This window comes from Phodopus roborovskii, unplaced genomic scaffold (genome assembly GCF_943737965.1).
Source record: "Phodopus roborovskii unplaced genomic scaffold, PHOROB, whole genome shotgun sequence".
NCBI lineage: Eukaryota > Metazoa > Chordata > Mammalia > Rodentia > Cricetidae > Phodopus > Phodopus roborovskii.
The window spans coordinates 4460681-4484971 of NW_026126417.1; the positions used below are offsets into that span (position 1 = coordinate 4460681).

Sequence of the window (24291 nt, forward strand, 5' to 3'; positions counted from 1 at the left end):
ACAGATGGAGATCAGTAACCTTGTCATTTTGTTTATGTTTCCTCAGAGAGTACAAAAGTAAATTCACCATTTCCATGATGACTATGAGGTTGTTCTTGGATAAAACAGCAAAGTTCTTTTATTTTTTTAATTTTTATTCTTTATTTAAATTTGAAACAAGCTTGTTTTACATGTCAAACCCAGTTCCTGCACCCTCCCATTCTCCCTGTTTCCCACACCAACTCCCATCCTATCCCCTTTCTGCTCCCCAGGAAGGGTGAGGCCTTCTGTGGGGAGCCTTCAAAGTCTGTCATAACTTTTGGAGCAGGGTCCAGACCATTTCCCACGTGTCTAGGTTGAGGGAGTATCCCTATGTGAGGAATGGGCTCCCAAAGTCCATTCATATACTAGGGATAAATACTGATCCACTACCACTCTATAGACTGCTCAGTCCTCCCAATTAACACCCAAACTCAGGGAATCTTGGTTGGTCCTATGCTGGTTTCCTCACTTTGTGACTGGAGTCCACTAGTTGCCCCTTGTTCAATTCTTAATGCAAGTGATTATTTTACTCTTGATGCACTTCCCTAGTTCCAAGGTCATTGCAGAGGACATTTCAAACCTAGAACACTTAAATTTCTCTTCAGTGGTAATAGCTGATGTTTGGCAGATTATAGGTGGATAATAACCAATCTTTCTCCTGGGTTTTTCTTCATCTTAGAAAGGTTATATTTGCATTTAAAGTTGTTTTTCTTCAGGTATTCAATCTTCTTGTAATTCTGCTTGAAACAGCACCAAGGTTTTACCAAAGGACATAACATAATCTTTGGAATATATTCATTATGGATATTAGTAGAATAGAGACATTAATTACTCAAAATATTAAAGATCATGAAGAATTTTTATTAATATGTATTTTGAAACAACTTAAGTGGGTTTTTTCAATAGTTTAAGTTATACCTTTAATATCCAAATAAAATTTGTAATGAGTTCACAAATAAAACATTTCACTGATTTGTTATAATTTTACTATTTCTGGTAACTGCTTTTCCTGTTTTGTTTTGGTTATTGTAGATAACTCAAGAAATATCCAATGAATGAAGCAAATACTCTGAAGTAATGGAGTTCATATTCCTGGGATTATCAGTCTACAGACCAATACAATATTTCTTCTTTGCATTTTCTACAATATCATATGCAACAATTTTTCTAGGAAACATCTCAGTTGTGCTTACAGTTATCTTTGACCCTCATTTACATTCACCCATGTACTTCCTTCTAGCTAATCTTTCATTTGGTGACTTATGTTTTTCTACCTCAACTGTTCCTAAGTTGATTTCTGATCTATACTCCAGGCATAATACCATTTCATTCCAGGGCTGTATCTTCCAGATGTTTGTCCTTCATGTCCTAGGGGTTTGTGAGATGCTGTTGCTAGTTGCCATGGCCTGGGACAGATATGTGGCCATATGCAAACCACTCCACTACCTGACCATCATGAGTGCATGGACATGCCTTTTGCTTCTGATTGCTGCCTGGATTTTTGGGCTCATTCACTCAGTGGCTCAATTAGCTTTTCTTATTCATTTGCCTTTTCGTGGTTCTAATGAGATAGATAGTTTTTACTGTGACCTTTTAGGTTCATCAAACTGGCCTGCATAGACACTTACAGAATGGAGTTCTTGATTACTGCTGACAGTGGGTTAATTTCTGTCACTACCTTCTTCTTATTGATTGTCTCCTACATCTTCATACTGTTTACTGTATGTAAACAGTCCTTGGGCAGTTTGTCCAAGGCTCTCTCTATGCTTTCTGCTCACATCTCTGTGGTTGTTTTGTTCTTTGGACCATGCATCTTCGTGTACATGTGGCCATTTCCAACTGTACCAGTGGATAAGTTTCTTGCCATTCTGGACTTCATGATTACACCCATCCTGAGCCCTGCAATTTACACTCTGAGGAACAAAGACATGAAGGTGGGTGGCAATGAAGAAGCTGAGTGAACGGCTCCTGAGAAGGAAAAGTTTCTGCTAAGTTCCTCACAGGAATACATGGCCTCAATACTGTGATATAAACACAAATGTTAAATTATCCCCTTTACTTTGACAAGATTCATTATTCCTACTCCAACAGCTTGACAAGCTGGAATCATTTATTTCAAGTTGATAATGAAATGTTCACATATTTGTTGGTTATTAGCTATATAATATTATATATTTATTGGTTATTATTTATATTTTGCATTTTATTTATTTATTATATATTTAGTGGTTATTATGAAATACATATTTTAGACTATTTAAAAAGCGCGAATGTAAAGGAAAGTAACAAATTATCCTTTGTTTTCACAGCTGAAATATTCATTGCCTTCCTGACATTATTCGTATTAGTTTTCTTATTATTTGGGGTTACGTTTTATCCTCCAATTCAAACTCCTCCTGGATCAGCCTCCCGAGTGCTAGAATTAAAATGTGCACCATCACTTTTTGCTGGCTTTTCACTTTGTGTGTATGGTCAATGATTAGACTATATTGTGTGGGTAAAGGCCAGCAGGAAGAAAAGATAGATGTAATGTGGACTTTTCTGGGAAACAAAGAGTGAAAGGTGGTGCACAGAGAAGGAAGTAAGGTAGAAAGGTTGATGCTAGGATGTACTTTCAGGGGCATATTTGAAGAGATGAACTTATGTAGTGTGTGTTGGGGTCGGTGCTGCTACTTCAAAATCTAGCAGCTCCTGGTGGGGGTGGGGGAGGATGAGTGGTGTTCAAAGGGGTGTAGTGAAAAATGGAAAATGAAGACAAAGAGCTTCAGGTTGTATGTGTAAAGGAGTGAAAGAAGAGGGGTGTTGGGGAAGGGGAGTAAGGAGTTGGAACAGGGAGTGGGAGATGGAAGCTGAGAAAGGCACTATCAACAGTGAGGGTGACATGGACATTTAATGGAACTCAGATTTGTTTTCATGCAGAGAGAGGGCCAGAAGTGGCCTGTTACAAACACAATGGACTCTCTTAAACTCCAGGGATGTTAAAGTTCAGGAGCATCTCTCTTGTGCATGCGCACACTAATGTTTACCAGTGTTGCTTGGCAACCTAGAGTTGATCAACTGTATCGGGGGTCGGGCGTATCAGAAGCTATTTACTCCATCCTACAAACATGGTGGGGTATCTTGTGGGTATATCTTGCTTTTCCATAAGCTGATACTGAGTTTGGAAATCAGTGGGACTAGGAACAAGTCCTTGGGAAAATCTGAAGAATCAGGGACAGGCGGTTGAGACCAGTGGCTTCCGCCATGAAGAACTTAGTTCATGGAATTAAGGAAAAGACACCTATGGGCTTCTGCGATGTCCCACGAAAAAACTTGTTGGACTTTTTACGTGATATGAAAAGTATTTCTGTCCCAAATGAACCCAGATACAAACCTCTCAAAAAGATTCACCAGGCTGCAAGTGAGGGTGATGCAGAGAGACTGCAGAGAATGATAAGTCTTGGAAAACACAGTGTACATGACAGAGACTATAAGCAAAGGTAACGACGCCTATGAACTGGAGGAAGGGGCCTGCGTGGAGGATACGAAATGGCCTCTGTTATGTTCAAAGACAGGATAGGGGAGCCAGGAGAAGGGGAGGACCTCTCAGTGTTCTGTCTGCTCTGGCTCCTCAGCACTGTCTCATGACTTGCACACTAGCTGGAGATTCCTACTCCAGATCATCCGAAGCAGCCTACAAATTTTTCCTAATAAATCACAAATTTATCAAGTAATTTATTTATTATTGATAACATGAACACCTATTATGTAGCATTTATATTATACTATTCCTAAAACCTTTCTGCTTTGCCCCCTTTCTAAGCAAATTTAGAGACTTTAAGTACAATTTACAATCCTTAAAATTATTAATAGTTAAATGTATCAGAAAAAATTATTTTCATATAATTTTATGTACTTGAAACCTTCTTTACTGAGTAGGAAGAATATTGTTGATATTAAATTGAGTTGTCAAGTGCAGGGAGCTATTCTAGATATTTTGCATAATTCCTATTGAAGCATCATCATGGTATCCTGTGAGTTAACTATTATTTCTTATCTTTGCTTTACTGATGAGAGAATTGATTCGTAGAAAGTAAGTAGTTTGTAGCAAAGTATATGTTGTAATTAAATTATATTTTAATTATTTTGTTATTTATTAATTATAAATCACAATTATTTAATTGGTATTTAATTATTATAAATATAAGTCTATGGTTTATAATTAAAACCATGCTTTTTCTGCTTCTGGTTGAGGATATTGATCAATGGGAGAAGTCATGTGCTCAGTTCACAGAACCACACAAAAGATGCCATCAAAATGTTGCCCATTACTAATATAGTGAGTAATACAAGCTAATAAATATTTCCATTTTTTTTTCTCATGGACTTAAACATTTGTTCAGAAGGTGTAAGAATCACATACCATTCAACGTTTAAGAATTATGTGCCATTTAATATTTTATGATTATGCAAGTTATTGTTAACTTTAAGATAGTATTCTAGAATTTCATTTATTCTTCATTTCCATAGGACTGCTCTGCATTTTGCTTGTGCCTATGGCCAGGTAGAAGTAGTAAGTGTGCTGTTGAGAAATAATTGTGACATTGATGCCGTTGACATGAACTCTGTGACACCTCTGATGAAGGTATATATAGCTATCCAAATCTAGCATAATATAGACTTGATTTAAATGTTTATTAAAAAACTTACCCCATGAACATTTCACCTATTGAATTTTTTAACAAGCAATCTGTTTCTTGGTATAATCCCTAGGCTGTACAAAACTGGACATATGAATGTGTACGTACATTGTTGAAGCATGGTGCTGATCCAAACCGTATGGACAAAGATGGCAATACTTCTCTTCACTATGCAGTGTATGAAGACAACCAGACACTGGCTAAATGCTTGCTTAAATATAGTGCAGACATGGAACAAAAGAACAAGGTGCAGTTCACAGTGCTGTAGTTCTCAAGTAATCTGAAATACGTGTGTGTGTGTGTGTGTGTGTGTGTGTGTGTTAATGTTAATACATGTAGGATTAGTTTGCATGTTAGACATTCAAGCATCCCTTGAATGAAAATACTTTGAAATAGCTTAATTGTTTAAAAATATTATTTCAAATATGGATGACTTGAAAGAAGGGTTAGAGTGTAGAGCTTTCCTGAATCTCACTAGGGCTAGTATTGGTGAAAACATCGTTTGCTATACTTATTCAAGGTAAAACTTTACTTTTCATGTTTTTTTTTTCACTAAAATTTGTGCCTAACTTCTGTGAAGTAAGAGCAAAACTTCCTTTGCTAATGAAACTGTTTCAAAACCCCAATACAACAAAATAATTTTTGACAAATTTTTATATTAATGCTGCTGACAAGTAATATAAATGGTGTGTTTCTCTATGTTAAGACTGAACCAGTGAATATGGAACCAAAAAAACCGGTCAGAAATATGAAGGACCACCTGGAAATTATGCAATTGAATGAATCATGAAGAATTATTACTATTTTCAAATTATTATTTTGATGAACATTTTTCATCTATTTTGATCACACTTTCCCATCCCCCAATTCCTCGCAGATCTCCACCCATTCACCTTCTTACCTATCCAAGTTCTTGACGCCCTTCACGCACACACACACATGCACCCACACACACACACAGCCACCAACAAAAGTCAAAACTAAGAGAAGTATTTTAGTATGAGATTATGTACATTGGTACTCTGTTTTCTGTTTGATGAGTAGTCAGTCTTTGTTTGCCAAGGTTACTGAGTTATAAATATGCCTGTAGTTCAATCTGAGGAACACTCTGAGGACGTCAAACAGGTAATGAGTGTGTGGTAGTTATATGGAAAAGCAGAAGAAAAAAATCAAAGAATTTACTGGCATATTTCCAGTTTTGTTTAAGAAATGAAGAAGTTATGTCAAAATATAACTTCCATTCCTACATTTAGAATGACTGAAATGGGAGGAGAGAGAGGTGGAATTTGCATTTTTGCATTTTGAGGTGAAATATGATAGTAGTCGCTTGTTTCCTGTCTGCTCCCCCCAAGGGAAATTATATTTTCAGTTCTTTCTCTTTTCAGTAATATGAACAAATGGTGAGGTAACTAACCATGTGGGTTAGAAATGAGGCAGCTTCCTAGTTCTAGATTTGTGTGTTCAATGACCTCAAAAAAGTGTGGACATTTGTATTGCAAGTAGAGGTTTCTATACAGAGTTTGAAGCTTTAAATCTATTTAGTCATGGGCAAATGTATTAACAAAATTATTTCTTTGAAATTTTGAAACAGTTCCTAGATAGACATTGAATGCATTGATGCTAGAGCACAAAATCTTAAGGGACTCTACAAGAGTCAGTATGATCTCAATAATCTTAGAACTATTTTCCTCTTTTACTATTTTTATGTTTGGGAAGAAAATAGAGTAACAATGGTGATGATTAGCTTATAGAATAATAACTCCCTTTGCTTTAAGACATCAGTAATACACTGTTTTTAAAAGATATTAAAAATTATAAGCTAGATTTTAAGAATTCTATGTATTATTAATATTCAGGTCAAAAGATTCCAAACTAGTCATTGCAAGTGTTTTTTCTACATCAAAAGAGTAGAAAAATCACAAACTTGAAATTGACAATGTGACTTGCAAAGTTCATAAAATCAGAGTACCATATCCTAGCAGTTGTAAACACAACAGTGAGAGAAGGACAGAGTTGAAAACTATATGAATAATGTTGCTTTAATACTCATAAGCAACAAATGACTCATTTATTAACATTAGAGGAAAACAGAATGCAAATGAGGTGTGAATTAACAAAAAATTTGAAAATTTCATGGTCAGTATAAGAGTTTATATTTCCTTTTGGAAAATATCATTTAAAAAAATATTAGAGAGATTGTTTCACATGTAAATTTTGGTTTATACAAACATATTGGCAGAAACATTCACTGGAAAGATGAAAAACTCAGGAGCTATGTACTTAGTATGATCCTTGGATATTAGTAGTTTCCTCTGGGAACTGAACACACTGCTAAGCCTCAAGATACTCATGCAAAAACCTGCTATTAAGTTGCTCTTAAGGAATCGAATCCCATACCCACATGATATCTGTGTGAGCAAACAGGTTTATTGTTGAGTTAATAACCTGAGTTCCACCTCCAGGACCCTCCCCTGTAAGTATTCCTCTGATCTCCAAAAGTATGTTTGGTTTCCCTATGAATGTATGTTCACCTTTGTACCTAAACAATACATAAAATGAGTTAATAAATGTACTGTAACAAAAAATTTAAATCCAGTTGGCCTTAAGCATATGTTGTTGTTCAGTGTGTATACAGGTGGCCATGTGTGGTACAAGTGTAGATCATTTTAAAATATTGATCTGGATATAAAACTGCAGCTAATTCACACCCAAACTTTCGCTACTTGTGTTTGAGGATATAGCTATTTATGCACAGATACAACATATACCCTCAAGAAAGTTTTAAAGGAGTTGAGAGCAATCACATGACTCCATATACTAAATTCTATGGTAGAAGGAAATATTCGTTGAGCAGACACAGTTTTAAAATGATCTTTGGAAGGGGGAATGTGGTTTTCATGTGTTACACATGGGTGGATGTAGGGCATGTCAGTGAGAAGTAATGTTAAGTGACAGTAAGGGAAGCAGCTGCTTATTCACTCTAACAAGCATTTGTAATCACAGGGGCTGTTTAAGACTCAATTTAGTTAAATATTGCAATGATTTTGGATTGTAGATTGTTTTCTTTTGTTTTGCAGGATGGCTTTACACCACTTTTACAGGCTCTCAAGGAAAACAAAATAGAGATGGCAAAATTTTTAGTAAAGAATGGGGCAAATATACACGTATTTGATGAGATGAAAAGGTATTTTTGAATGTTTTAAAAGTATGAGTGGCATACTGAAATAACAATCACACAACCAAGAAATATCACATTGATGGAAAGAAGATTAAAATAGGGACTCAGTGATCAATTATTAACTAGTTATTAGTCTAATTAGATAAGCAAGCAATAAGTTGAATGAGTTTCATATCCCCCTTATTATATTGATTAATGCTTCTTATTTGATACTTTGTTTGTTTAGATAGATGATTTCATGGATTTTAAGTTTGGTTTTACTAATTTTTTAAGAACTTTGGACTTTTCGATTAACTTTGATTTGTAACAAAATTCAATTACCTTTGTTAGCATTTTTCCTTGTTCTTATATGGTTGCCCTATAAAATGCCATATTAGTCATAAAAAGAGTGGACAATCACAAAATACTGTGTAACTCCTACCTTTCAATTCACTCTGAAAAATAATGAGGTCAGATTATCCTTTAATGACAAAGAATTGCTATTGTAGTTTTCTGTTCAGCCCCACCCCTTTTGTCTTCTACAATTGGTATTGATGTGTTTATATTTACATGGTATTTGGAACAGTAAGCAAATTCACTTCATTAGAAGAAACAGTAATGCTGTTAAGTCATAGGTGAGTAGATACAGGTTTGTAGATAACAGTTAAAATGTGAGATACTTAGTTGCTAGGTATGTAATCTGCTAGTGTTAGATATCACCAAATATGAAGAGGATAATATACTGAAAGGTTTTCATGAGGTCATTTATGATACATTTAGGGCAGAACATAGCATGTTATCATCATTACTATCTGTAGCTACAATGAATCTTATTATTAACAGAATATTTCATAATGTTATTATTGCTTAAATAATGAAAAGAGCTTTCAATTATCTGATTAGTACTTGTAACATGTTACACTAAACTAGAGAAAATGGAATCATCATTTAAGTCCTTATATATTTAAGAAGAATAGCTTTTATGCACTTAGATTCTATCAAAGGTGATAATGTCTAAGAATTCTACAAAAAATCCATTTCTTCTTTTATCTTGGACACAGTATATAAAGATGAATCCTTGTAACCAATATATATATATATCACAATTCCAAACAAGATATTAAATTTGTAAAATATACCAAAGTATTAATTTTTAATTAAAGAGCCCTTAATGATGCTATTTCTGTGTTATTCCAGAAACACACTCTTATATGCCATAAGATGGGATTCAAAGGATATGGTGAGTCTACTTCTGAATGAAGGCATTGACTTTTTCTTCAAAGATGTGTTTGGATGGACTGCATTACGTTATGCTATTGAAGGCACAAGTAAAGGGTAGGTGTTTGCATTAGAATGCTAATGAACACTAACTTGTAGTTCAAATTAATCACAAAGTCTTCATCTTCCCTCACATAATATATTGTTGTTGACTCTAGGTTGTTTTGGAATCCAATACGTAAAATATTTTAGAAGTAGAAATGAAGAAGGGTTTCCTTATCTCATGAGTTGGTTTGGTAATGCTAAAGATTAAATCAAGTACCTCATTTGGGCTGGATAATTCTGTCACTGATCTATACCTCTATGTGGAACTTTCTGAACCTAAAAATTATGAATCCTAATATTTTCAATTTCATCCAACTATAACTTTATAAAATATATAAATATATACACCCTTACTATATATATGTATATCTATATACATATATATAGTAATATAGTATCAGATGTTGAGCACTCTAAATAGTTATTTTAGTCTTCAGGTACAGTTTTGCAGAAAATAGTATTTCTTTCTCTGGCCAGTTTTCTATATATCTTTGAATCTTAAGGAAGATAAAGGTTTCTGAGTTCCCTTATGTCCCAGGAGGAGTTCTCTCTTTCAAAAGGCAGGTGGAGCAAAAAGGGGGCATTCTATTCCCTCTTTTGTTTCTATTGATTCTGTTGCTGCAATGTTGGTATTCACTTGTCCCAGAGACCCGAAGGGATTGACCTCGATAACCAGATTGCCTTTGTTGAATCAGTTCTTTAGTGATTTATGTTGATTTACACTTCCATTGAAAAGTTACAATATTTTAATTGTGCTATTAGTCCCAAAGTGACAGGGTTTTCCTTTGGATTCTGGGCTTTTAGCTTGTACCATGCTCATTGCTAGCCATTTGATCATTATTATTTATTCAGAGTTTTACATGGAGCCACATTTTTTAAACCTTAGACCGTAATGGTTTATTAACTGAAGAATTTGTTCATCTCTTGTGATACAAAATATGATTTAGGCTTATTGTGGACTGTCATAAATGGGCAAATCATGATGCAGAGAGCATCACAAGCTGGGCATTGGAGTTGATGCCTAATCCAGGCACTCATGAGGCAGAGGCAGGTGGATCTCTTTGAGTTCCTGGCCAGCCTGGTCTACAGAGCTAGTTCCATGACAGGTTCCAAAGCAATAAAGAGAAACCCTGCCTCAAAAAAACGAATGAATGAATGAATAACGAAAATCAAGTATTTATTCATTACTGCTAGAACTTTGTCAATAGACCCTTTTGCAGAGTGTGCAGCATCCTTCCCTAGGTGCTATGAGAGCCAATTTCATCCTTGAGTAGCAGTCAGCCTTAGTTTGTACTTAACAAAACTCATTCACATTATGTTCCATTGGAATCCATGTATAAAATAGGATTTTGCCTTTGAAGGCCTTTGGAGACAAACAGGACATCTTTTAGTCACTTGGAGAGGTAATGTCAGCTATCATAGCTATCCAGAAAACACAAAGTCCTTTTAGAGTGACCCTTTAGATCAGATTGGACTGTAAGATGATCAGTAGGGAATTGTCTTGATTGCTGATAGGTGTGGCAAGACTCAGCCTAGTGTGGGTAGCACCATTTCTTAGGCAGGAGTCCTGAATTCTGTAAGAATAGAGTATGTGAGGAACATGAATTGCTTTTCTTTTTTTTTTTTTTTTTTTATGGTTTTGATTGTGGAGTACCAACAACTCTTACTTCAAGTTCTTTCTGTCTTAATTTTCCTGCAATAATGATATGCTACTATGAGTGAAAATAAGTCCTTATTCCTCTAATTCTGATTTGCCAGGCTATTTTATCACAGCTACAGAACTGAAATTAGAAAAGTATTTCATATTTTTTTTTGGATAGCTATAATAGCTGAATATAAGACTGGGAAAGGAAATAATACATTGGTGAAAGATTTCTGTACCCTGATATTAAGTCTCTCAGCAGACACAGTAGCCAAATTGAGCCAAATTAAAAGGTAAAGGGCCAGGTTTTATCTGAGCAACATACTCCCAGGTAATTCTCAGAAAAGGCAGCTGTTAGAAAAATCACATGACCCATCTACAGCCCATAGTTTAAATTTCCTGTAAGTGTGGTCTTGAGCTTCAGGGAAAGAGTCTGAACTTCTGGAGGTCTTTTTGAGTGGGCAGAGTTTGGAGAGTGGGGAGTGGGGCTGAGTTTCAAGGTGGAGTTTCCAGCCAAACAATTAGGTGTTAGTAGAGTATGATATACCTTTGATATTGTCTGCAACATTCTGGAAAATTCAACATAGTATAAAGATGTTTTTCACACCAATTTTATAATAGTAATTTTATGTTTTTTTGTTTTTGTTTTTGGATTTTTTTGCACATGATAGTAGTCGAGAGATTCTTATGGACTACGATGAAAAGTTGCGTATTAAACATAAAAATGGCAGTTCAGGTATGGTCTATGATAATTATAAGTGGATATTAAAATCACAATTGGCACACAGCCAATATAAATCAACACTTTTGTTGTGTTTTCTAAGCATATGTAATTGAAACTGCTTCCCATATTTTGAATATTTTAATTTAGGCAATAGCACTAGCATTCTGTTGATTTTAGTTACCTGTTATTAAGAATTATGGTTGTCTCTTGTTAGGATGTACAGTTATAGTAGCCTCACTAAAATAATGGCAATGCATTATTTCAGTCATCCTGAAGTGGTTTCTATCTTACTGTATAGTTGAAGTTGGCTTCTAATGTAAGTTGTCTTAATTTCTCAGTTGTTGAGATTAAAGGCATGCAGTGCATACTCAGAAGTTTTCTTTATTAAAATCAACAACTTTTGTGGAACTAGGGATTGAACGCAGAACCTTGTACTTTTTAAAGCAAGTTCTATAGTCATTGTCTACCCCCTCAGCTCCTTTTTGCCTGTTGTTTTTATTATACTTATAGGATATGATGGTAAACACACTGGAAAAAGATTTATTTCATAGCAATTTTCCACTTAATGCAAAAGGTTGAAAGAAATTGCACTCTGTACTAAACTTTACTGTTTAGCCTCTTTTCTTTGGTTCTGGTTTTATGTGTAATAATCACAGGAGTTTGCCCATTTTAAAAGTACATGTTCACCTTATTACGTAGCTTCTCTGGTGCTGTGGATTATAGTCTGGTTATCCTGTACTTTACAGCTAAGGAGGGCCCACACATTGACACATGGATTTCCTGGGAAGGGAGAATAGAAGAGATCTCCTGGGTAAAATGGGGTGGGTTTGGGAGGATGTGGGGGTGGGGAGGATGATGAGAGAATGGGAAGAGGAATGATGGGTTTGGGTGGGTTGGGGAAAGAATGGAGGGGGGAAATAATGAAAGATGTGTCAGGCATTTTGGGGCTAGGAAGAAACCTGGTGCTATGACAACTCCCAGGAATCCATAATAATAATCCTAGCTAAAACTCCTAGTAATAGTAGGGAGGGTGACTGAGCTGGCCTTTGCCTTTAATCAGATTGGTAACTAACTGTCATCAGAGAACATTCATTCAGTAACTGATAGAAACAGAAGCAGAGTTCCATGGCCAAGAACTAGACTGAGCTCCAGGGGTTCTCCTGAAGAAAAGGAAGCAGGATTGTAAAAACCAGGGGTGTCAAGATCATGATGGGAGGGACCCTCAGAGACAAGTGACCTGACATTTTTGAAAGCTTAGGAACTCTGGACCAACAGCTAGGGAATTTACATGGGACTAACTTAGACCCTCTGCATGTGTGTGACAGTTGTGTAGATTGGTCTATTTGTGGTACTACTCACAGTGGGATCAGGACCTACCTCTCTCTGATACTTGAGCTTGCCTTTGGGTACTATTCCCCAATTCTGGATTGCCTTGTTTAACCTTGATGCAGGTGGAGGAGCTTAGTCATACTTCAACTTGATATGCCAAGGTTTGTTGACTCCCATGTCAGGCCTGCTCCTTTTTGAATGGAGATGAGGAGTAAAGGATGGGGGAAGGGGAGAAAAGGGAGGTGGAGGGGGTAAATGAGAAGGGAGGAGGGAGGGAAAATTGTAGTCAGTAGGTAAAATAAGTGAAAACTTTAATAAACAGAAAAAATACCTTGTTGCTACCTATCATAGAGTCAATAAACAGCTTTTATAAAAATAAAAAGTACTCGTGTCAAAAGATTTCCCTAGAAACTTCCTGTTACAATGTACTGTGTTCTTTTAAGCTTAAATATCTCTTTATTTAACGCAAGTCAGGACTGGTAAACCTTTAAGTTCTGATATCAAATTAGTTGTTTCTACTATACGAGATGTATCAGATGAATCTGGTTTCAATTGCACCAGATTTAAAAACACAGAAACAGCTGTCACTAGAAGAAGGTTTTAGCATTATTCCTGGAAGAGGATGACTTGCATGGAGCTTGCTTTGCATCTGAAAAGTCTTTACCAAGCCCCTTTGTTTTGTTCTAACTCCATGTTTGCCATGCTGTAAAGTTTGCTATTGATAGTTGAGCTTCTTTAAAATAATATATCTTAGAATATACTGAAATTTGGACCTAATAGTTGATATAATTGTTGGTGTAATAACAAAATAAACAAGCTCAGAATTGTTGCTACTGTTGTACTGCACATGTATCCTCCTATTTTCTGCTGTTTATTCCTCTCCATTGAAGTCACTGAGATAAAATTGAGTTGCCATAGATATCATTGGACTTTACAACTTACTTTTAGGTGTTGATTTTTGGAAGTTTTAGTTTTCTTCATTAGGCCTAGTGAATAGAAAACAAGAAGTAGATTTTTTTTTTTTTAGTACATTCATTACTCAATCAGCAATATAATTAGAACCCATCTTTAGGCTATTCTTCAGACACGGTCTAAAAGTAATGTTTCAAATGAAATTTTAGAGTCCTATGTTTTTAATATTTTAGAATTTTTAATTTTTCTATTTAAAATAAATTTCTTTTTCTTAAATAGCATGCAAGAATTCTGAAGACAATTCATTAGCCAAGTAAGATTTGTATAAATATAAAAATCATGTTTCCTAATTGTTGAATGTATAGATGAATAAATTGTTGTTCACTATTCTACTCTGTTGTAATCTCTCTCGTTATTTTATGTTAACATTAGTTAGTCCTTATAACTACCATAATAAATGGTCAATGTTTTTCCTATTTTTTTTTTAATTTAACATGTTGATCCCAGTTCCCTCTCCCTCTTTCCCTCCCTGTCTCCCTCCCTCCCTTCTTCCCTCTCTCCCTCTGTCTTACCCTCTCTGCCCCTTCACATGCACCCTGACCACCCTTCCCTCCCATCCCCCCACCCCAATTCCACTTGTAGGCTAATGTCATCTAGGTGAGGTCATGTAAATCTGTCAAGTCATTTGAAGTAGGAACTAGGACTTCTCTCCTGTCTCTAGGTTAAGGCAGTATCCCTCCATGGGGGATGTGTCCACAAGGACCTTTTGTACACCAGGAATACATCCTGGTTCCACTGTCTGAGGTCCCTTAGACTGCTCAGTCCTTCTAGCTGAGACCCATATTCAGAGGTCTGAGTCAGTCCCGTGCTGGATTCCCAGCTATCAGTCTGGGGTCCCCTTAGCTCCTCCTTATTCGGGTCAGCTGTCTCCTTGTGTTTCTGCAACCTGGTCTTGTCCATTCCCTCTGCATCTGGATTCTAGTTAGACTCAGTGTTTAGTTATGGGTGTTTGCTTCCGTTTCTAATAGTTACTAGATGAGCACTCCATGATGGTAAATAAGTTAGTTGTTGATCTCACTATCCAGGAAGGGCATTTATGGTAGCCTTTCCAAGGTTGATCAAATTGTTAGTTGGTGGCAGTCTTGTAGGTCTCTAGACCTTTCTTTAGGTTCAGTTTTATCTTCAAACCAATAATGGCTCCCTCATTTATGTTCATTCTTTGTCTCTCTCTCTCTCTCTCTCTCTCTCTCTCTCTCTCTCTCTCTCTCTATCTCTCCTGTCTTCTATTCCTACCCTGGCTCAATCTCCCTTGTCTCAGGTGCTTTCCTCTTCCATTTCTCTTTCTCCTAATTATCTCTCCATTCACTGCCCCCCCCCCACTTCCCATGTGCTCTGGGGGACTTGCCCCTTCCCCATTCTGTGAGGGACTTTATATGAATCTCTTAGAATACACCTTGTGACCTAGTTCCTCTGGTGGTATAAATTATAGGCTGGTGATTTTTTTGCTCTAGGTCTAAAATCCATATATGAGCGAGTACATACCATGTTCCTCTTTTTGTGACTGGGTTACCTCATTCAGGATGGTTTCTTCAAGTGCCATCCACTTGCCTGCGAATTTCAAGATTCCATTTTTTTTTCTGCAGAGTAATATTCCATTGTGTAGATGTGCCACATCTTCTTTATTCATTCTTCAGTTGAGGGGCATCCTCCTATTATTTTAATGCATGTTTTCCTAACTACACAATTTTCATTCAAAGCAGTGCTTCCATGATTTGACTATCAGCCTGTCTGGGTTACCAATGTATTCCCTTGCTCATTATCATAGATTGACAGAAGCCCTAGAACCTAAATATGAAATGTATCAGATCAGCTTCAAAAGTCAAATTTATGTGTTGAAATAAAATTATTTTGGACTATTTTCTGTTCTGCTCTCCTTGCAAAATGCATTCCCATTGACTACGTAGACATTTGGACATCTTTCTATCTATATTTAATCCACCTATTTATTTGTTTAATTCTTATAATTAGCTTTAAGACATTTAAGATATTTCAGGGAACTACTTTTACTATCTGAGGCAAAGGGAAAGGAATGATTTCTTTTCTGTAGCTGTTTGCATAGAAGAACAACATGACTTCCATGTTTTGGTTGAAGAACTTAGATTTTGAAGCAGGATTCCTTTTGGGTTAAAGTAGCATGAGTTCTCTGAGGTATTGAATAGTTTCCGAATTCTTCATTAAGTTCAGGAAGTTTAGGAAGTTAAGTTCCCAAGTTCCTGCCAACATATCTGTTGTCAGCATTCATATGGAAAAAAGAATCTTAATGCATCCAGTCTTATAAATTAGAAGAGGCAGAGGCAAAGAGGAAACTGGACATTATTTTTTAATTCACTTCGGTTATGATTATAAAATATAATTGAATATGTAGGTTTCCAGCCTTTTTTTTAAGTTGCATCCATTCATTTGTATTGTGTTTTCTCTGTAGGTACCCCGATGGTCCTACTTCAGCATCCACCTTGCCTAAATCAAAGGAGGAGGAGAGTGATTTTAATGACAAGGTGAAATGTTGCTCCTTGAAATTAATGTGGTTGAGAGATATGTTTTTCTGTAGTGTTTACTTTTGAAATTCTGTACTGGTCTAAATATTGTCATTCTGTTGACAATCATCGACACTAGTCAGTTGGTGAGGAAAAGATGTTTTCATAAGACTGTGACTTGTGACTAATCGACTACTTCTTTAATATGATAAACAACAAAGATAAATTAACTTTTTTGAAGTAAAAGGGAAAGGAGCAAAATAATAGTTTAAGAAGTAAGGAACAGAATTTCCACGGAAGAGGAGATTTCAAATATGGTAAATGATATTTGGATGAATGCCACTTATGACTTATAAATCATATGATCTGATAATATCACAGAATCACAATGAAGCAGAGATTCCCACAGGAGAGCACAGAACTATTTATGGAAGATTGATAACTGCTTTTAAAAATATATCCAGCAACAAATGTTTCTCATGTCACTTTCAGCAAAGCTATTCACCTTAGCATTATTGGTCTTTTGTATTCACTGTAGGCGTTATATTTGTGTCTTTGGGGTGTAGACCTTGAGCCCAGGTTGCAGTGTAGATGTAGAAAGTATTCTACTGCACAGCTGCAGGTCCAAATCCAACATTCAGAGTTAATTTTAGTATACTCTAATTCCCAATCATCTGTTATCTGTTTAAAACTTGTAAAAAACACTAACCAAGATTCTAGCTATATTTTTCCTTCCTAATGTGAATACTGGATACAGATTTACAGACATTTGAACAGTATTTGAAAAGGATTAGTTCAAAAAAACATTTGTAAGGGTAATGATAGCTTGATATTTTCATAGTGATTTTTTTCTGCAGTCAAGGGTTACCATTTTATATGGCATGATTAGGAAAAATAATTATTATTATGCTGTTTATAGGTTGATAGAAAAATTGCATTAACTTTTAAATGAGGTCTTACCTTTCTTCCTTACACAGTACTGATAGTTATAAAGACCTAATTTTATAGACAAAGTTTCTCTTCTAGGGCTGAAAAGTTTTATTTGAAGATACAAACTTTCTATATTGCCAAAGTTATCCTCCAGTTCCAGGAGTGAAGTTGTTTGCTTTATCTGGCATGCTCCAAACGAAGCTTAAAATTATTTATTTATTATTTATTTCAAAACAGGGTTTCTCTATGTAGCCCAGGCTAGCCTAGAACTCATAGAGATCTGCCTGACTCAACCTCCTAAATCCAGAGATTAAATATATAGTACCATCACTGGCCAGCAAATTTAAATACATTGACTTTAATTTTTAAATTTTTCATATAAGGGTATTGTATTTACATCATTTTCACCCTGTCTTCTCTCCACTCCAGCTTCTCCTATATATGTCCATATCTGCTCTCAAATTGCTCTCTAATTCATGCCCTTTTATTGTTTAATGTGAGTGTGTGTGTGTGTGTGTATATATATATATATTAATTAAGTACATTTAGTCTTTTACACACTTGGGATTGGGCAACCTGTCAGGAGGTTTGTCCCTGGAGAAAACTAATTCTTTGTTTCATCTAGGGATGGTACCTTGTGAAATTTCTACCATTCTCCTTGGCATGTTTACAGATATTTTCATTATACAAGTCTTATTTAGGCAAACATGTCACTAAAATTTTACAGGCACAGCTTTCCTTTCACACCTAGAAGACAGTATCTGCAGTAGGCACACTGATTCCCTGGCCATTCATTTTTTTCTGTTTTCTATTCCAAGGCATCCCCGGTACCTTAGGATTAAAGGCTGAAACTGTAAATACCAGATAGTTTCAGGCACCCAATAGTGGCCAATTATTTTTATTTTTACCAGTTATGGCTCTCTGATAGTCTCCACATGCTACAAAGGAAACTCATCTTGTGAAAGGTGGGAACTATATTCATCAGTGGGTATTAGAAAACAGGAATTATAGTGGTTGAGGAAAATGGCAGTAGTAGGTTCTCTAGATTCTAGGATGTCTACTAGCAAGGATTGTTGGCTAGATTTGTAACCTTATACTGAGTAGGCTCTAAATCAAGCTAGACAGCAATTGGTTACCACTAGGAAGAAAGTAACACTATTGCACCATTAGGGCTATCTTGCTCAAACATCATTGTCGTGATTCACAGGCTCTGTAACAAGGTAGAAGTATTGGTTGCTTTTCTCTCCCGGTAGGTTTCATAGTGTCTTTGGATGCTATAAAAGTCAGTCCTCATGGAAAAGCAATCCATTCTAGTTCTTGCTGGATTCCTCCCAGTCCCATGTTTGAGTTGTGTGGTGTTTGCAGTAACAGAGTCTAATCTCCAAGTTATTGGAAGAGATCAACAACAACATGAAAGGTCTATATTTCTTTGGGGAGTCTCTTAGAATCCACTGACCAATAACTCAAAGGCTATTGTCCTTGTTTGAAGCTGAAGATTTTGTTAGCCTGTCTATAGCTCTTGGGGAAGTTACACCCACCAAAGTATTATAAATTTTTTAAGTTATTTAGATATGCATACACACATATTTATCATTATGTTTTATATAAACATAAAATAATATGTTCCCTATGGATTTTCAAGCATCATTAGTGTTAATTAGTTCTCCTCCATCTCTATGTATTATTGTTCTTCTCCTATAGTTAAAATCCATTTATCCCATTTTTTTTTCTCCTTCTAGGCACCTGCATCCTACTGTCCCCACTCTCTAGAGCTCCTCCCTGGGCTTCCTTTGTACTTTCCTTTCTTGTATTTTTAGAAGCCATCTGCTTGTTACATCTAGGATTACTGTTGTGAAGTTGAGTTGTTTTGTTCTCTGTTGTTGTTTTGTTTTTAAATAAAAAATGTGGATTTGAGAAATACCCCAGGAAGAGGGAAAGCACATTGCTGGTGAAAGCATGTTAGGTTTTGATTGACAAACAGAGGAAAGGTGAAGTTCTGGGGCTAAGCATAGCTGTTTATTAGAATGCTTAAGGAGAAGGCTTTTTAAAAAATCGATACTAACTTGCTATGTGAAATGTAAGAATTGGGCCATATAAGGTTAACTTTTAGAAAATATGTACAAGTAAGGAGATTATCTATGGACATGTCTCCTGTAGACTTCCAGTTTTGTTTTACATAGTGGTGGCAAATAGACTTAGAGAGCACGAACAAGGTTTGGTATTGGAAATAATTGTGGTTTTAGACACATTCCTATGTGCTTTATGTAGAGTTTCTTTTAAAAATTGGAAATTTATGTATCTTAAAATGAATAAGAATACATTAATTTCTTTATTTTTGGTATTAATTTTAGCTGAGTTCTTCTAAGGATGCTCCTGGTAAATATCCCAGTAACTTATGTGGGGCTGGAGATCAAAGAGACAAAAATGAAGCAAAAGGAACAGTGGGAGGTAAGAACTATATTCTATAAAGATGTTAACTGACTGTTTACTGATGAAATCTAGTAGCCAAAAAACTTGCCACTCAATGGATAACCATGCAAAATGGAAGTGAAATGCCAACAATTAGTACCTCTTATCAGTCTTTAATAACAGGTGAAACTGAGACTCTTACTAAAGGAGTTTGCTTATGGTTATCAGTTCATGACATTCTTATATACAAGGACTCTGGGGAAATAAGTAAGAAATTAGTGCAGGGAATGAATACCAATAAAGACATAAAAAAACACAAGGAATAAATGAAGAAAAACCAATAAAGGTTTTGTTGTACAGAGTATGAAAGAAAGGATGCCAGGGGTTAAGGTTATGAAACAAAAAGAAAGTTGTCTTTATGTAACAAAACTAGCCTGCGAAATAAGGAAGATATTTCCCACTTTATATCACCATCTCATGTTTCAAAAAGTCACTAATGGCTGACAAACTGTATCATGCAGAGGCAGATTTACTTTACTTTAGATTATTAAAAACACTATGAGGTCAGTTATACAGGTGTGGTATGCAATGCCACGTAAATTGTTGTTACAAGGTGGCATCTTATAAGATAAAATAAAAGGTTTGAACAAGAACAATTAATAGTTTTAGGTGTAGGAAGTTTGAGAGGAAGTAATTTCCAGACACTATTGGAAGAACTACAGGACAGATTCCATACATAAGCTGAGGCAAAGAGATGTTGAAGCAGATATCATAGAAACTAGTATTTCTCAAAGTTATAGAAATTTGGGATCAATGCCCAAAACTTTGCATTTGCAATATTTTCTCAGGCTGTAGCAATAATCTCTTATTTTTTAGATAAATATAGAGAGGGATTTTGGATTATTAGTGAAGATGTGATAGCATCAAGAGAAAGAATACATTTGCTTTTACTGGGGAGCATGAAAATAGCAATCAAGGAAGAATCAAAGAGAGATAGTATAATAAGTAAAGTTTATAAGGCAATAATGATAGTTCATGGCAGAAATAAACCAGTAGATAGAATGTACAGTAATATGAATTTAAATTCAGCCCTGTTTCCTCTGTCTGAAATTACAGCTAATTTACCAATGAATTGCTGTGTGAAAATCCTCTATTGCTCACATGATACAATAATGCAGTTTTGTAATAACAGATATGTTTAACTCATTTATTGCTAAAATTGTACCTGGAAGTAAATGGTTTCATTGTTTCACATGTAGCTAGTAAAGCCTTCATAATTTTTCAATGATAAGTCATTTTAAACATTGACAGTCATATTTCAAAAGTTCATTTGCATTCAGTTGAATTTAGGTTCATATACCTACTAAAACATTTCTGTGTTACCTAATTTATAAGCTTTGATAAGTCCTTGTAGCCTTGTCAATTCAATCATTCTGTATTATTTTGGTAAAGATAAATGCCGAGGTATTATTGTTTTTTACTATCAGCTTTAATAGTTGAACTCTGATATGGGTCTTCTTTTACAAATTTTAATTCTAATTTTATGATCTTAGTTTTACAACTGGATCCCAAGCATATTTCTCTTCTAACTGAACAGAAATAGAACAAACAAAAACAAAATTTGGCAAATTTTAAATTTCTATTTCCAAAGTACCTATGAGCCTTTGGTCTACATGGACTCTGCTTGTGTGGTAAATACTGGGGTGAAAAATAACTGAGTGTGTCTCTTTGATATTTTAGACTCCTCTGAAAAACATCCATCAAAGGTAATAACAAGCACATATATATCATCAATTTCATAATGTATGAAAAAAAGAATTTGCTCATTTACATTTTCATGTCACACAGCCTATGGCTAAAAAGGCAAATGCTGTTGCATATAAAGAATCAGCAACAAACCAGGAGGCATCAATGAATGAAGGTAAATCTTGCAGTGTCAGTGTCTGTGGAAATATATCTCAGCATACTTGAAATGGCACAATGTCCTCATTTCCTTTTCTCCTCCCGCAAGTCTCATGGATGAGTTCTCCATCAATGTAAGGATTTTGACTAGTTGGATGTGCAGTTCTTGTGTGTCATCTGACCTCTGGTAATATTAAACTAACAGTGATTTTCCTGATAAAATAACATAGTTTTAGGTAAATCCAAATATCATTAAAAGAAACATTTTATTTTCTCACTACTGACATAATGTACTTGTAATTTTCTGTCCTTTATCTGCCTGAAGTTACCACTTTATTGTCAAATCAGATATATATTCAGTACAAGCAACCCTAAGGTATTCCCACTATGCCCAATCTTACCGCAGTTCATCCAAGTACTAATAATTCGGATATCAAACAAAGAGAATGGCCAGTCTATGCATGGGTGATTTGAAATATTGCTGCTAGTTTGGGAATAAGGAGAAACATTGAATGTGAATATTTTTTTTAACAAGGCGCCATCTATTGCCTATGTAGGTGAATAGTGATTGTTTAGAAATAATGTAGGGAAGAGGCAGGAGGGAGGGCCTAGTCCCTACTCCAAATGACATGCAGATTTTGTTGACCCCCTCCTGGAAGGCACCACCCACCCTGTGGAGTGGGGGGGGATGGGATGGGAAGGTGGTCAGGGGCATGGGAGAGAGGAAAGAGGGAGGGAGGGATGGAGAGGAAACTGGGATCGGTATGTAAAATATGAAAAAAAAAAAAAAAAAGAAAAAGAAAGAAATAACTTAGGGAACACAAATATCCAGCTCAGTATTACACTTAATTGGTATAATTCTTTGAAAACTACATTATTTTTACTGGTTTATAAAATATGTATGTTGTTTTTAAAGACAATTGATGTATGATATCATCGTGGTTAACTAAAGATATTTGCCAACAGAATCAGATATATTTACCACTGAATCACAGGAAGAAAGTATCTCAGATGACAGTGAAAATATTCAGCCACTGGTAGGAAGACATTTCAGTTCTTTTGTTCAATGCTGCTTGCTTTTGTTTAATTACATATGATTGGCAATAAGAATTACATTTTTTGTTACCTGTTCCAAACTTAGTTGCCAATGCTTGAAACAACTTAACCAATTATAAAACGTAAAATTATTAAAACCCACACTACTTTAAAGCTAAAAATTCATTTTATTTTTTGCTCTCTATAGTATCTTCAATCTCTCTAATTGAGGGAAAGAATAGAGTAGCCTAATCAACCTCAGTGTGTTTTATGAACCTTCTTCCTTCTACTATAAGGCTCTTGGTTATAAAACCTCCCCAGTAGCTTCAATTATTCATCTTTATTTTCAACTCCTATAGATTTGGAGTCCCATTTGGATAAATCTAGCAGATTCATAATCCCACAGGAATAGTGTTTGACTTGTATGAGTGTGTTCTTTGGATGATTGACTATGTAATGTAGAACTAGAGACAACATCATGTGGTTGTCACCACAGATTGAGGAAAGGAGGAGAAAGCAAGCTGAGCCCCAGTGTGCTCTCTCTCTCTCTCTCTCTCTCTCTCTCTCTCTCTCTCCCTTCCTTCCTTCCTTTCTTTCCCTCCTTCCCTTCCTCCATCCCTCCTTTCTGTCTGTCTTTTTTGTTAGTTTTTGTTTTATGATACAGATTTCTCTATTTATCTCTGGATGTCCTAGAAATCATTCTAAAGACCAGGCTATCCTCAAATTCCCATGTCCACCTGCCTTTGCCCCCGCCCCTAGTGCTTGGAATAAAGGCATACACCACCAGGACTAGAAAGCACACATTATTTCTGTCATTGGATGTTGTGTAAATGCTAAGTGCTGTATTCTATGAATGAAATTAAATGTGTATAAACATGAATTACAGAATTACTATTGGACAGTCCTATTTAGAACAGCTATATTGTAGATATACATATTTCTTTTGGTCTTCAATGCTCAAGTTATGTAATCAATGGTTTTGAGATGATAAGTAAAACTTGTCCCCTTCATTGTAATAATCCAGTCTAATTGTTTTTGCATGTTGAAATTCAGGTATCTTATAAAATGAACAATATCTAGGACACTCATGACTGATAACATTTTAACCAGTGTCTCTCATGATTTTCCATAGAGTGGTGAGGGCCTTTTATCTGAGAAAAAATATGAAAGAAGAAATATTAAAGGTAGGAATAAAGAAATGCTATAAAAAAACAACTCTTGTGATGGGATATTAACTTAAAACAAGGACTAAGGCTTTCATATCTGTTTGCGTCCAGGTTTTAACATTTAGGTGATTGCAGAGTACTGCTAAATTGAAACTAGTCATAGTCTGTGCCTTCTAATTGGTATAATTAGGTAAACTGTAGCCAATAAATTCTCTTAATAATTTCAAGCATCAAAGAATACACACACACACACACACACACACACACACACACACACACACACACACATATATATATATATATGATTTTAAGCAGGGGTGATTTATTGTTTATGATCTAATAAAGTTTGCCTGGGGGATCAGATGCCACAGCCATAGAAACTGGGCAGTGGTGGCGCACACCTTCAAACCCAGGACTCAGGAGACAGAGGCAGATGGATCTCTGTGAATCTAAGAAGACCCTGAGCTACATGAAAGTGAATCAGTTTAAAAGAATAACAAAGCTCACACGTTTAGCTCCAGCACTAAG

At 35.6% G+C, this 24291-nt stretch overlaps 1 protein-coding gene and 1 pseudogene across 1 annotated transcript in view; both read left to right on the forward strand.

Annotated features, from left to right (window-relative positions):
* Positions 1-1080: 1080 nt before the first annotated feature.
* On the forward strand, positions 1081-2013 carry LOC127221756 (olfactory receptor 4F6-like; annotated as a pseudogene).
* Positions 2014-3228: 1215 nt separating this feature from the next.
* Positions 3229-24291, forward strand: part of LOC127221716 (uncharacterized) — a 165293-nt gene continuing 144230 nt past the window's right edge. Inside the window, 8 exon segments of the mRNA XM_051183729.1 lie at positions 3229-3500; positions 4531-4645; positions 4774-4947; positions 7778-7884; positions 9055-9192; positions 11494-11558; positions 14067-14100; positions 16270-16342. Of these exon segments, the coding sequence (XP_051039686.1) occupies positions 3265-3500; positions 4531-4645; positions 4774-4947; positions 7778-7884; positions 9055-9192; positions 11494-11558; positions 14067-14100; positions 16270-16342 (942 nt within the window). The 5' untranslated portion in view covers positions 3229-3264.